We start from the raw sequence: 14,873 nt of genomic DNA, 5'->3' as shown, positions 1-14,873 counted from the left end.
TTTCAAGAAGCTCAGACTCATGGAGGAGACAGACCAGATTAAGTGCCATGGCAAGCATTCATGGAGGCGTAGCCCGCCAGGGAAGGCTCTTCAGAGGTGGGCTAGATGAACTGGGCTTTGATGGATGAACAGGAGTTTGCCAAGCACAGCACAAGGGCCAGTTGGTGTAATGAAGCCTGAGATGTGGGAATGAACAAGTACCAGGGTCATACCCCAGTCTGGCCTGAAGAAAAATAACAAATAGTGGGAGGTGAGGGGTAAGGTGATGAGTGTGGTGGGGTAAGAGGAGACACCTAAATGTGGCTGCCATGCCTAGAGCAGTAAGCTTCATGACATGATGGGGACTGTCTTCTCTGCTGCCCCCAGAATAGTGTCTGACACTTAGTAGACATTCAATAAATATTTGTTGAATGAAAGAGGGAAGGAGGGGAAACTGACAAAGCATTTGGCAAAACCTAACACTTTCATGATAAAAACACTCAACAAACTAGTGATAGAAGTAAACACTCGATAAAGGGTGTTGATGGAAAGCCCCATCATACTAAATAGTGAAACACTAAAATCTTGCTCCCTGAGATCAAAGACAAGGATGCCTGCTCTCACCACTTCTAGCCACCATTGTCCTTGAGGTTCTAGTCAGGGCAATTAGCCAAGAAAGAGAAATAAAAGACATCCCATTTGGAAAGGAAGAAGTGAAACTCTGTTTGCAGATAACATGATCTTATATACAGAAAACTAAAGAATACTCATGCACACAAAAAAATTAGAGCTAATAAGAGAGTTCTGGAAAGTTGGAGGATACAATACTACATACAAAAATCAGGTATGATTTGTACATGCTGCAATGAACAATCAAAAATTACAAAAACCATTCCATTTACAATAACATCAAAAATAATGAAATACTTAGGAATAAATTTCAAGTACAAGACTTGCACACTGAAAACTATAAAACACTGTTGAAGTTAAAGAAATAAGACCTACCTAAATGGAAATCCATCCTGCATTCATGGATTGGAAGACTTCATGTTGCTATTCAGATAGCAATACTCACTAAATTAATACACAGATGTAATACAAGTCCTATCAAAATTCCAATTGCCTTTTTGTGTGTGTGGCGAAAATGGACAAGCAGATCCTAAAATTCATATGGACATGCAAGGGACCCAAAAGAGCCAAAACCATCTTGAAAGAGAAAAACAAAATTGGAGCTCTCCCACTTCCTAAGTACAAAGCTACAGTCATCAAAGCCATGTGGAACTGGCATGAGGACAGACATAAATCAATGGAACAAACTGAGTCCAGGAATAAACCCTCAACAAGGGTGTCGAGACCATTCAGTGCGGAAACAGGTCTTTTCAACAAATGGTGCCAGAACAACTGGATATGCACCTGCAAAGAATAAATGGGTCCACATCACACTGTACACAAAAATTAACTAACAATGGGTTAAAGACTTAAATGTAAGACAAAAAACTTTTCAAAGAAAACACAGGTGACAAATATTCATGGCCTTGGACTAGATAGCATACCAAAAGCACAAGCAAACCAAAGAAAAAATAGACCTATTGGACTTCAAGAAATAACACTTGTGTGTGAAAGACCCTACAAAAAAATAAAGACCACCCAAAGGACGGGAGAAACTATTCGCAAATTATGTATCTGTGAAGGGACTAATATCCTGAATATATAAAGAACCCTTACAATTTAACCTAAAAAGGAAACTCAATTAAAAAATAGGCAAAGGATTGGAATAGATGTTTCTCCAAAGAAGATGTACAAATGACCAGTAAGCACATGAAAAGATGCTCAGCATCACTATTCATTAGGGAAATGGCCAATCAAAACCAGGAAATGCTAGTTCACACTCACTACGATGCATAAAATAAAAGAAATCAGATAGCGTGTTCCCCCAAAATAAGACCTAGCCGGACAATCAGCTCTAATGCATCTTTTGGAGTGAAAATTAAGACTGGGTATTAGGTTACATTATATCATATTAATATTATATATTATATTTATATTATATTAAAGACCCGGTCTTATAGTAAAATAAGACCAGGTCTTATATTAATTTTTGCTCCAAAAGACGCATTAGAGCTGATTGTTCGGCTAGGTCTTATTTTCGGGAAAGCGGGGTAAAAAGGAGTGTTGGTGAAGATATGGAGAAATTGGAACCCTCATACACTGCTGGTGGGAATGGAAAGTAGTGCATACACTAAGCAAAGCAGTTTGATAGTTCCTTAAAAAGTGAAACATTAAAAAAAAAAAAATAGTAACAGGGTTATGGTAATTCCATTCCAGTATATACCCCAAAGAATTGAAAACATGTTCACACAAAAACTTGTCCACAAATGTTCATAGAAGCCGTATTTATAACAGCCAAAAGTGAAAACAAATGTCTGTCAACTGATGAATAAACAAACTGTGGCCTATCCATTCAATGGAATATTATTCAGCCATGAATGATAAAGAAACAATATATGGGTACATGTTGCAGCATGGATGAACCTTGAAAACATGCTGAATGAAAGAAGATAAAGGTCGGATGATTCCATGCATATGAAATGCCCAGAATAGGTACATCCATAGAGACAAAGTAGAGTAATGGTTGCCTAAAGCTAGGGGTAGTGGGAAAAGGGGTGACTATGGGGTATGGAGTTTCTTTTTGGGGTGACAGAAATATTCTAGAATTAGATAGTGTTGATGGTTATATAACTCTGAATGGATTAAAAACCACAAAACTGTATACTTGAAAAAGGTGACTTTTATGCTAAGTGAATTGTATCTCAATTAAAAACAAAAGGGAAAAATGTTTTCAGGAATGATCAGGACTTAAAAGTGAAGGGTGGTGAAAATACAACAAAACTGAAAAAGAGCCCAGGACATTTGTAGGCGGGACTGGTGCAGGCCACTGAGATCTAGATTCTCGCCCCCAGAACATGGAGGTACAGTGGAACAGCTCATAGGTGGTGGTACCAGGATTAGGGCCTGCCCTGGGAGTCTGCTGCTTGTAGCTGCTCATCCTGCACTGCCCCATAGGAAAACCGCTATTGTGGCCATCGTGCGCTGGAAAGGTGGCTGAGTGTAAAATACATGCTGGCTTTTGAAGACTTCATGTTATAAAAATAATGTGAAGTATCTTAATTTCTTTATATTCATCACATATTGAAAACAGTGTGGAGGATATATTAAAAAATATGTACCAAAGATTAATGTCACCAGTTTCTCCTTACTTTCTAAAATGTGACTATGGAAAAATTGAAAATCACATCTGTGGCTTGGAATGTCTTTCTATCAGACAGTGCACCCTAGAGTATTGGGCCCCTGGGGGGAGGGTAGGGGAAGGTGACAATTTATTTATGAAATAAAATTTTATTGAGTGTCCTTGGATGAACTAGCCTAAAGCTGATCACAAGGGGTGCTGGTTAAGCAGGGGAGGGGACGTCACCTGCACCTTCAATCCCAAAGGGAAGGGACATGGGGGGCATCCCTTCCCTCTAGGGCTGAGAGGAACCTTCCTCATTAGGTGCTTGTGTCTGAATGTTTGGGACCAGTGTAAAAATTTGCAAGCCATTGTGATTAAAACACGATGGAAAAGGGTGGGCATCTTGTGTGTTTTGACGAGCTTTACTATCTAAGCAGAACTCCAAGAAATAGTACCTTCAAAAGCTTAATCGTCTAATCCTAAATCCATCTGATTACGTTTCAGTCAGCTTTGAGGATAGGCTGGGATGGGGTCGAAGGAGGGCCGAAAATTGTACCTTAAACCCCAGGATAGTAGAGAAACTTTGCCAAGTTCATTCTTGTACCCTTAGCGCCTAGAACAGTGCCCAGCACATAGTAGGCGCTTCTTAAATATTTGAATGAGTTACGATGCAAAATTATGTAAATGCAAGGGTGGATTTTCCAGGGGGAAATTCCTCTGTTTTGCCAGTCTCAAAGGATTCACAGGCTCCCAAAGGGTTAAAACCCACTAAATACAGACAGGGACGTGAAATTTATTTGAAATCAATGTCAAGAATTGGTTGTTCTTATTCTGGGGAATAACCAGACCTCGGCGTCTGGAAGGATCTACGTGCTTAAAAATACCATTCGCCACCATTTTCTCCAGGTAATTTTCCATCCCTGCCCCCACAGTCAAGGAGGAAAAAAGTAATTGTGAAATCCTACCTAGCTATTAAAAAAAAAAAAAAATAAATAAGCGGTAAAATAGAAAATCTCCAGGCGCCGAAAACGAAAAAGAAGAAAGGGACCCAGGCGGGCCACAGGCGCCGCCGGGACCCCAGCCCCCCAAACTTTGCCAAGTTGCGGGCGCCGAGCGCGCGGGGAGGCGCGGGGCGCGGCCGCGGGCGGAGCCGCCCCCTGACGCCGGGCCGCCCCCTCCCGGCCCGGGCCGGCCCCGCTGGCTCGGCTCAAAGTTTGCGGCCGCCCCTGCGCCCGCCCGATGTATGGGTGATATACTGCGGCGGTGTCAGGGTGAGGGACGGCCATATTTGCCGGTGCGGCCCGAGCCGTCAACAACAAAAAGTGCGCGGGAGCTCGGCGGGCGCACGGACGGGCGCACGGACGCCGGGCCCGCCTCGCCGCCGCCCGGCCTCGCCGCCGCCGTCGTCGCCTCGCGGGCCGGGCCCCGCTGCGCCCCGCGCGCCCCGCCGCTCGGGGGGATGTCTTACAAACCGAACTTGACCGCGCACATGCCCGCCGCCTCCCTCAACGCCGGTGAGTGAGTGCGCCCCGCGGGCCGCGCGCGCCGCGCCCCAAGTGCTGCCAAGTTGGGGGCCCGCACGCCGGGCCCCGGCCCCGGCCCCGGGGCCCCGCGAGGCCAGGGGCGACGGGCACCGGGTCCCGGCCCGGGGCAGCGCGGCGGCCGCCGCCATGATTCCGGCGCTCGCGCTGCCAAAGTTGGCGGGTGCGCCCCGCCCCGCACCGGGCCTCGGGCCGGGGTTGGGCTGGGGCCCCGGGCGCGGGCGGCCGCCGCCGTCCCCCCCACGCCGGCGGCCGAGGACTCGCGGGGAGCGCGGCGGGCGAGGGCAGGGGAGGTTTTCCTCGGCTCCTTTTTCCTCCGGCTTTTGGGCGGCTCGGCGAGGGCCCCTGCCGGCGGGAGTCGGGAGCGGCCGGGCCGCGCCGGGAGCGGGGCGCGGGGCCCGGCGCCGGTGGGGAGCGGGGGCGCAGGCCCGGGCTGCAGGGGCGCACGTGTGCAAAATCAGGCCGGCGTAGGCAGGGCCGGGGGACGGCGGCGTGCCAGGTGCAGCAGCCCCTGAGGGCGCCGGGCGGCTGCGACGGGGACGGGGGTCGCCCGCGATGCACGGGACTCAGTCATCAGTGGGGGTTAAGCCTGGCACGTGGGAGCAGGGGTCCCGAGAATGGGGCACTGGGGAGGTCCCCCTCAGGCGTGCGCGAGTGGAAGAAGTTAGAGAGAACAGGGGGCTTCTGAGTACCTGAGGGCGGGGTGTGTGTGTGTGTGTGTGTGTGTGTGTGCGCGTGTGTGTGTGTAACCTCTCCGTCGGGGCCCACATGTCGGAGCCCCCAGGTCTGGGCCTAGGAGGCCCCCTCCTGCAGAAGTTGGGAGGGGCCGCTCTCTCCCCTCCCTGGGACTGGAGCCGGGCAGTCCCAGGAAACTCCTCCAGAAGTTGTCAGGCCGCTTTCGGCTGTGCCCAGGGGCTCACCCTAGGGACTGAGGGAGACTGGGTGAGGGGGGGGGGGTAAAATTGTGGGATTCGGACACGACCGGCTTTGTCCCCTCACCAGGGCCCTTCTCCTTTAGACAGTTGGTTGGAAACACTTCCCCAAAAGCGAGGCACGTTGGTGGTGGGGGAGGGGGCAGAAGGGGGGGGAGGGGGGTTGGCCTTGCAGGTCAGAAATGCCACGCTGGCAGTTGGCCGCAAGTTTTGGGCCTTATCTCCAAACGGTGCCTCCTTAACTCCAGAAATCTGAAGAGGGACCCAAAACAGCAGAGAGAGAGAGAGAGAGAGTGTTTAACTTCTTGGATACAGATTTGGGGATTAGAAAGGGTTAAGATTCAGGATACCAGTGTGGGGATAGTTGAATTGGTCAAATGTGGGCTCTGATCCCCAAAAGCAAACAGCACTATTTTCTCAAATGTTCTCACCTGCTCCGGGGTCTGCAAACCTTGCTGAGACAGGCTTTGTGGTTCAGGTAGCATTTCTCACTGCCTCCCTCATCTGTCATTTCATTTCTGAGGAGGGAAAGGTGAGGGTCTTGCACCAGCCTAGACAGGTGGGAACTCTCAATCCTGACCTAGGAATAGTTGAGGCAGGGGCCCTAACCTGGGACCTTTGGGGACTGGGGTCACAGAGTGACGGGCACCCATTCAGGACCCCTGAAGTCCTGTTCTGGGCGGGCTGGCAGCTCTGCGCAGGTTTTCTTCTCTCTCCCACGGTGAATTCCAGAAGTGCTGCGGTGCCCGGATCTCTGGTGTTCCGGCGGGGGCCTCCCCTTCCCGGTGGACACCTTTAGAAAGCCCCATCTCCCCCTGCCATTTGCATCCAAGATGGACTCTCCGCTGCCGCTCCTCCGGCTTCCTTGTCATCATCCCTCACGCCCTCCAGCCCTGCCTCCTGCGCACGGGTTGCCAAGCCGCGGCCTGGCCGGCGGTGGCGGTGGCGGCGGCAGCGGAGTTAGACAAAGCCCCCGCCTCCCTGACAGAGAGCCCCCCCCCTTAAGGCGCCCCAAGTGGCGGGAAGGCCGCCAGCTCCCCAGGCCCAGGCCGCTCTTTGTCTGGTGTGGGGGCGGGGAGCTGTGCCTGGCCCCAGGAGCTGCTGGCCTCTGCCAGTCCCTCCCTCTGCTCGGCCTCCCTGGTCCCCGCACACTGCGTGCATTGTCTGCGAGGCTCGGAAACGGCGCTCACGCCCAGTCTGGTTTTCTGCCTGGCCTTGTGCAGCACGACCCTCTGGCCCTTCCTGTGTCTGTGGGAAGGAGTGGGCATTAGTATAACTCGGGGCCCCTTGCCAGCTCTCCAGGGCCACCTGCCCGCCCCTCAACACAGAGTAAGGGATGGCACTGCCACAGGATTGGTGTCCCCTCCACATCACCTAGGTTACCCCTGCAACCAAAACCGGGCAATTTCTTGTTCTTCCTCTCTGTTCCTTAGCCTCCAAGCCTAGCACCGTGAAAGAACAGGATCTAGAGCAATGTGGGGATCCATTGCCTCAGATGGAGAAACTGAGGCTCAGAGATGGAAGGGGCTTGTCTAAGGTCACACAGCCGGGTATGGCACAGCTGGACTAGCTCCTAGTCTAGACCCTTGCCTGTAAGAGGGAAGACAGGCCAGGGAGGCAGCAACCCAGTGAAACAAGCAAGAGGAGGAGGAAGGCAGGAAAATGCCTGGGAGGTGCCACCCCCATCTCTGCCAGGGAGCTGGTATCTTCTAGACACTTTGAAGTGTAGTGGGATGATCCATGCCCCCTGCCCCAGTCTCATATTTAGTATCCTGGCCTTTCAGACAGGTGTCACAACTTCTAATGGTCAGGATTGAAACTCAGGTCTGGGGCTGCAAAACCTGAGACCTCACTCACTGGGAACGGGGCTTTGGATGATGTGAGGGGAGCTGGAGGCACGCACCCTGCCCCAGTTCCTGTACTCTGGCCGCTGCATGCCCGTGGCTGCCTTGGACAGAGGTCGAAACGTGGTAGTTACCCCCCATCCTGAATAGCACGTTTCTACAGTGCATTATGACTCCCCACTTTAGAGGCTCAGAGTCACCCAGTGATGTGCCCAGTTACCAGCTTGGAGGTATTAGAATCCATGTTTTCTGATTGGGCTTAAACCTGGGCCCTGGTGAGTAAATCTAGGGCAGGCCTGCGACCACGGAAGACATCTTGGATATAGTGTTGGGGTGTTAGCCTCTTCTGTGCTGTGTGGCCTGGGGCAGCTCCTACCCTCTCTGGTCTTATTTCTCTCTATAGTGAGGGGCTCCAGGGTTCTCTAGCACCCCTTCCAGCTCCATCAGCCTGAGCTTCTGACCTTCCTTCCTCTCCGCCCCTCCCCTTGCCCACACTAGATGAGCAGCTGGTCGGTTTGGCCAGCCTGGCACCAGCTGTCCCTCCCCGGGGCCAAGTCTGCAGAGCCCGCTGTGTGTGTGAGAGAGACCGTTTGGCTCTGCAGGCGGCAGGCGGGGGGAGCTGCTCCTAGACCGGGCGTGGAGGCAGGCGGGCAGCTGCTCAGGAGGGCTAGGTAAATTCTCCATGGTTACCGCTGTTTGTAATTCTGCAGGACATCCTTTACCCGCTAATGGCCACTCGGACGCCATTATGGGTCTGCATGCTTCCAGCTCCTGAGCTGGATGGAGCTAGAAAATTCCCTGCTGAGGACCTTCCTACACCCCCATTCAGGAGACTCCATGCTGAGCTGGACCCTGGCCCCACGTGGTCCTGCACTGCTGAGGGACAGTGTCTTCCAGTGTTACAGGCCATAAGCGAGGCCTTACCCCTCCTTTCTTGGGGTGTGAGCCATCCAGGCATTGACTCAGATTGTCAAGAGTCCTGTCCCCTTTTTGGGGAGAGAGTGACCAGCTCAGAGGTTGAGGGGCTTGTCTGAGGACACGCACAGGCCGAGAGATCCTCCAGCTCCCTGACTTTGTGTTCAGTGCACCAGTTTCCAGCCACGGTTGGGTCTCCAATCTCCAGACCTTCCCTGTGTCTTCCTCACCATGTAGCCCAGCAGAGGTTTGGGCCCACAGGAAATCCTAGCCCAGGTGTGGACCAGCCGGTGGTCCAAGTAGCAGGTGGGCTCTTGTGGCAGTGATGTGGCTCTAGGCTATAAACGTCAGGGGAGTGGGACTCAAAGAAAAGGGATGCCAGGATTAGGCAGAGAATAGCAGTCTGTTTCATCTTTGGTACCAGTCCTCACTGCACAGACGGGAAGGAGGTCTGTGATCGATTAGCCATGTCTGCTGTGGTGGTGAGTGTGGGGTAACGGCCTGTTAGCTACATTTCACTATCAGTCATCGAGGCTGAGTGTCGGCCAAGGCCACACTAGAGGACAGGGGCAGGGCTCTCTGACCTGCAGAGACCAAAGACCATTGTTGATGGCATGGGTTGTGGGCAGGGGGACTGTGGCAGGACCCAGAGTCCTTGCCTTGGGTACAACTGGTCAAAGCTACGCGATGTCTGATTCTCGTCTCCTGTCCCCCAGCCGGGAGCGTCCACCCGCCCTCCACCAGCATGGCCACGTCCTCACAGTACCGGCAGCTGCTGAGCGATTATGGGCCACCATCTCTCGGCTATACCCAGGTATGACAGAAGGGGTGATGCACGGCAGGAGAGTTCTGGGGGTGGCCTGAGCTCTGAGGGGACGTGCTCCCCACCCTCCGGGAGGGGGAGTCGGTGGGAGAGACCAAGGAGTAGACACGATGGACTGGAGAAGCAGTCATCTGAGCTTCCTCAAGCCAAGGTCCTGGCTGGGCTCATGTTCAAGGCAGAGGCATCAGAACAGAGGGGTGGCAAGGAGTATGGGGGAACCCTGAGCGATGGGATGGTGGGGTGGGGCCCCGAGAGCCGCAGTTCCTGTTGGGGCCACCACCCGATGTGTCTCTGATTCCTGGGGAAGGAGGGCCTGCCCTTCACGCGGCTCCCATTCCCACCCCACAAGGTTGTGGCCCCGGCAAAGAGGGGGACGGGCCCATAGCCTGATGGCCTGCAGATGTGTTTCATCAGGAGCTGGTGGCCCCAGCACTTAGGAGACTGACCCCCACTTGGCAACCTTGCTGAGACTCGGTCTCCTCACCGTCAAGTGGGGGGCACGGGGTGGTAGGAGCATCAGTGAAGGAAACCACAGCTGCAGCTGCAGCTGCACCTGCCAGGGAAACGCTGCCTGTGGAGGGACCAGCCCTCAGTGCCCGCGGTCGCCAGCTGCAAGATTCCTGCCCATGGCCGGAACTCGGCCACATTCTGAGGTCACCATGGAGGCTGTCCCTGGGAATGAGGTGGCCGCTCCCAGGCCATGCCCCGCCAGGCCATCCTGTCCCAGCAAGAGAAGCGGGAGTGGGATCGCCTGAAGAAGCGGTGGTGGCGGGAGGACAGGCTGAGGCGCAGCCTGGAGAGGGAGCACAGTGCCCTGGCCACGCCGCAGTGGCGGGGACAGCGGGAGGAGGGCCGCGGGGCCACGAGGAGGCGCCGGCATGTTGCCCAGGAGCTGGACCCGGGGAGGAGGAAGGACCCCGAGGCCAAGAAGCAGCGGCGGCAGAGAAGGAGGAAGGAGCAGGCGAGGGCCTTGTGGCGGGAAAGGGTCGCCCTGGTGCAGTTGAGGGGGGAGGGGGACGAAGGGGGACGGAGAAGGAGAGACCCGAGCAGGCCGCCTGGGCCCACAGCGCCATGGGGAACCCAGCCTCGCTATCTGAGCGCTTGCTTGGAGCTGTTGTGGGGTCTGGAGAAAAAGGGTTTCTGTGGGGTGGGTCCTGCCGGTGGGGGAGGATGGGTGAATTTAAACATGTTCTGGGCTCCATCGGATGGTCTTTGGTGACTTTTGTAGTCCTGCTGACCCCAGGTGTGGCGTCTGTCTCGTCCACTGGCTCTGGACCCTCAGCCCCTGGCTGACACTTATAAGCCATCCAGGTCCTAGGAACTTCTCGGCAAAGCCTTCCTTGTGGAGATAAGCCATTCGAGATGAAAGAGCTTTCTGGACACTGCTGGGTGGTTTCTTTGAGTGAATGAGGACAGTAGAGGCCCACCTCCCTGCTCTCTCCTTGTTCCTCAGAGGGGACGCTCCTGGCCCCAGTGGAGCCAACAGCTCTGAGCCACTGCCCTGCCCTTGCTGCCACCGGCATGTGGTGGGGTCCGGACCATGGCATTGGAGTCAGGTTGGTGCTCAGTCCATCTGAACACGTTTCTGATTCTAGGGAACTGGGAACAGCCAGGTGCCCCAGAGCAAATACGCCGAGCTGCTGGCCATCATCGAAGAGCTGGGGAAAGAGATCAGACCCACCTACGCGGGGAGCAAGAGTGCGATGGAGAGACTAAAACGAGGTGAGTCCCCAGACTCCCGACGGGTGCTGGGGACCCCAAAGCTCTGGTCTAGCACTACTGTGAAAGATTTTCTGCGGAGGTCATTGGAGGGCGGGGGAGGGGAGAGTCCCTGTGCCTCAGGGGCTCCCGTTTTGTTCCCGAGTCACAGTGGCTGTGGAGGTGTCGGGCAGGGGTGAGTGGCTCTGTGGGATGTGACTTAGCATCTGACGGGGAGGGGCTGGCGACTGCTGTTCTTCACATGGCGCCTCTGAGCAGCGCAGCCCCAGCCTGTGAGCCTTGCCCGCCTGCCCGTGTGCTGCCAGGAGAGTCCACCTGCTTTAAAAAGGAATCTTTGGAGCTCTGCCCCATGCCTGCCCCACTCCTGTTGCCCAAGGGGGTGTGGGTCTGTCCCAGGCCCCGGCTGGTGAGCGAGAATGCTTTGAAGTTCTTTCATGATTGAAGAGGGAGGGCTGATGGGAGGAGGATGTCACAGAAAAAAAGTGACTCACGTGAGGATGTGCCTGGCCAGCTGATTTCAGAAGGAAGTGAGATGGTTTGCTACCTCGTGACGTAAAAGGGGAAGGGAGAAGGGGATTTCTGGTTTAGAAGGTGGCGGTTCAGCACAGTGGCCTATGTGTGAATTTCATTTCAGGAGGGATTTGGGGGTTCTTGAAAGGGTTGGAGAGGCCACTTTGGAGAAAAAGAAGAGGACATTCTTTGGATTTAAATCCGAGGCATGAAGGGAGGCTGCTGTAAAGGCTGTGACTCCTCACTGAGAGGCAAGGCTGGCTGGGGACAGACTCCTAAAAGCAGTGGCTTTCCTGGTGTTTAGGAAACCCTTGTGAAGACCAGTTGTAAAGCTGGGTCAGGCACGGGCGTGGGGAAGGGGGCCTGGCAGTTAGAGGCTGGCACCCAAGAGGGCTGGGGGGGCTGTGGAGGGAGGGTAACCCTGCCCCCACCCCGGGGTCAGGTGGGCATCACCACCATCCAGGCTGCTGTTTGGAGTCAGAGGAAGCAAGGAGTCCTGGTGACTGGCGTGCTGGTTACCTGAATGGAAATCCTGGGTGAACAGCTGGTCTCACAGTCACCCTGACTGACAGCCGAGCCCACGCCAGCCATGTTGACGTCACACAGGGTGCAAGGGAGTCAGGTGCCTTGTCTGTAGATCAGCAAACTACAGCCGATGAGCTGGGTGGTTTTTGTAGTTTTTAACAGTGGGGAAAAAAAAACATGATCTTTTGACACATGGAAATGATGTGGAATTGAAACTTCAGTGTCCATAAAGATCTGTTGGAATATGGCCACACCTGTTGCTTACATAACGTCTGTGGCTGCTTTCATGATACAACGGCAGAGTTGAGTAGTCGTGATTGTGACTGTATGGCCCACAAGGCCAAAAGTATTTGCTGTCTGGCCCTTTACAGAAAGTCTTCAGAAGTTCTGATAAGATTTGTGAGGTGTGGATGCCTACGTGACTTGGGGTTGTCATTCCCATCGCCCTCTGGGAGTCATCTCTTAGAAGGAATAGATTCTTGGTGTCTAGTAAAATGAGAGCAGTGTTTCATGAAGGTCAGTAGAAACCAGAGAGAAAAGATGGGGAAAGTAACGGCAGAAGACGGCTCAGGTACCCTGGGGAGGCAGGTGACAGTGGACCAAGGTTGATAAGAGTGAGCCGTCGACGTCTTACACCCTGACAGATGCAGGCTACTTGACATTGTCAAGCCCCTTTTAGAATTTAGAAGAAGCCAGAGAAAAATAATGATTTGAAAGCGTGGAATCTCCAAAGTGGGTCAGGCTTAGAGAGAAACATACTCCTGTCATGTAGGTGGTAATACAGTTACTATAGAGAGGCATGTCATGAAGAGAGCTTAATGGCTGTCACCTTGAGTGCAGGAGGAAGTCTTTAGGGAGACCTGAAGCGATCTAGCTGGCGGGGAAGGGCTTTGAGAGGTGTGATGGGGTGTTAGTGCCTTCGGACCACTTGGATGCCTTAGTGGTTTGGACGCTGGTCCCGAGTTCCCTTTCCAGTATGAGGCTTTTCTGGCTGGCTGTGAAGAGACCCTCTTCCTCTTCTGGAACGGGTGCAGCCAGATGGTCCCCAGCCTCTGTTTCTCCTTTTCCAGGCATCATCCACGCTAGAGGACTGGTTCGGGAGTGCTTGGCTGAGACGGAACGAAATGCCAGGTCCTAGCTGCCGTGTTAGTGTGGGAAGTTTTCCATCTTCCAAGAAGTTACAGCTCACCTCTCCTCTCCCGTTCAGATGAAACTTGTTTTCAAAATGGTAACAGTTTGGTTTCTCCTTCCGTGCCCCTCCCATGATTCATTTAGGCTCTGAACCTACAGTCTAAGATTGAGAAGACATTTTGCAGCTGATTAGGACTTACATTTTAAATAGTCAGGAACTACCCAGGGTTTTTTTGTTTTGCTTTTTCAAGCATTGATTCAAAAGATGCATGTAAAAGTTACCTATCTCACAGCAAACTGCGGTTTGCCTCCAAGATTCCAGCCTTTCTCTTTTGAATACATTTATGTTACTCAAACTGTTCTTTGTTTTCATTTTTCATGAGCTAATACAGCTCTGAGGGTTTGTTTTTAGTGCCTACTGACAGCACGCTTTATACTTAGTAGCCGGTCCCCGTTTGCCAGACAGTATAGATTCTGCTTCATGTAACTTCTTTTTTGCTTAAGTATTTGCATGACTATTAGTGCTCTGAAGTCAATTTAAAAAATGCACAAGTTATAAATACAGAAGAAAGAGCAACTTACCAAACCTAACAAGGACCCTTGAAACTTTTCCTAAGACTGTATGTAGATTTCAGTTCTGCCTTTCCTGTAAGTTGATCCAAACATCTGGAAGAAAATGACTAACACTGTTTGCATCTTTGTATGTATTTATTACTTGATGTAATAAAGCTTATTTTCATTAACAATTTGTATTAAGATGTGGGTTCCTTGAATCAAGTGGTATTTTAACACACAGCTCCTCGGGGAGTTGGGGGGGAGACCTAACCAAGGTTGGTTGGTCTTTTCCCACCTGACCCTGAAACATTCTGTGGTGATGTCATTAGCACAACGTGCTGGGGAAAGTGTGTGTTTGCTGGTCAGAAGTTGCATTGTGGTGCATTTCAACGGTAGCAGACAAGTGCACCCCAGAAAACCAATACAGTGCGGCCACTGACGTCGTCTGGCGCTCACCAGAATTACCAGCTCTGATGCCGAGCTAAACACCAGGTTACGCTGGGTGTGTTGAGTCCGGTGGTTTCTTCCAAAGGGCTTGTGAGGTGATTTTGACCATATGCCTTAGGCACGGCTCCCCATGGGATGAGGATTTGTTCGCTTTGGTGGAGGGGTGGGGTCAGTTTCACGGCATGAGGCAGTCCCAGCCATGACAGGTTGAAGGCCGTGGAAATGGCTTCTAGAGAGTGGGCTTGTTTGTGTCTCTGTCACGCACATGACAGGAAATTCAAAAAGGTACAAGAATGGAGACAAATCAAAGCCTTTCCCTCCTGTCTGTCTGCAGCTTTCCCACTCTTACTGGTTTCTTATGTACTATTCCAGGTACTTTACCTGGCTGCCTTCTGAACGGAGTTTGGAATGGGGACGGGCTCTGCTCACTGCCACCAGAGGTCTAGACAGCCTTGCGTAGAGCACTTGAGCTTCCAAACCAGGTCAATCCAAGGTGAGAAGAGCTGTCACTGGCTGCCTTACAGGTACATTTATTTGGATGCATGCGCTGGGCGTGCAGTCTGGCCTGCTGAATGGTCTGGTCTTCACTGCGGAAACGAGGCATGCCCCGTCTGTGACAGTGGCCTGCTCACCTCATGGCTTTCTTCCCTACTGGTTTTATGTGTGGACGCCACATGTGTTCTAACAAGCCAGGCCATTACCCCTTGCCTTAAAAAAGCCCAA

At 52.8% G+C, this 14,873-nt stretch overlaps 1 protein-coding gene across 3 annotated transcripts; it reads left to right on the top strand.

Moving 5' to 3' along the window:
• The first annotated feature begins 4,349 nt into the window (after positions 1-4,349).
• CDK2AP1 (cyclin dependent kinase 2 associated protein 1) lies at positions 4,350-13,894 on the top strand. 3 transcript variants are annotated; one of them, XM_074321092.2, is made up of 4 exons: positions 4,350-4,722; positions 9,157-9,254; positions 10,859-10,985; positions 13,088-13,894. In XM_074321092.2, the coding sequence occupies exons 1-4, from the start codon at positions 4,452-4,454 to the stop codon at positions 13,153-13,155; spliced, it is 564 nt and encodes a 187-aa protein (XP_074177193.1). In that variant the 5' UTR covers positions 4,350-4,451; the 3' UTR covers positions 13,156-13,894. The 3 variants fall into 3 exon arrangements, with proteins under 3 accessions (XP_074177193.1, XP_088657181.1, XP_019589569.1); XM_088801055.1 differs by lacking the exon at positions 4,350-4,722 and adding an exon at positions 7,162-7,231; XM_019734010.3 differs by lacking the exon at positions 4,350-4,722 and adding an exon at positions 8,176-8,196.
• The last annotated feature ends 979 nt before the right edge of the window (positions 13,895-14,873 follow it).

The sequence above is a fragment of the Rhinolophus sinicus genome, chromosome 9, assembly GCF_057876585.1.
Source record: "Rhinolophus sinicus isolate RSI-liver-muscle chromosome 9, RSI-T2T, whole genome shotgun sequence".
NCBI lineage: Eukaryota > Metazoa > Chordata > Mammalia > Chiroptera > Rhinolophidae > Rhinolophus > Rhinolophus sinicus.
This window is presented reverse-complemented; position numbering and strand designations above follow the sequence as displayed.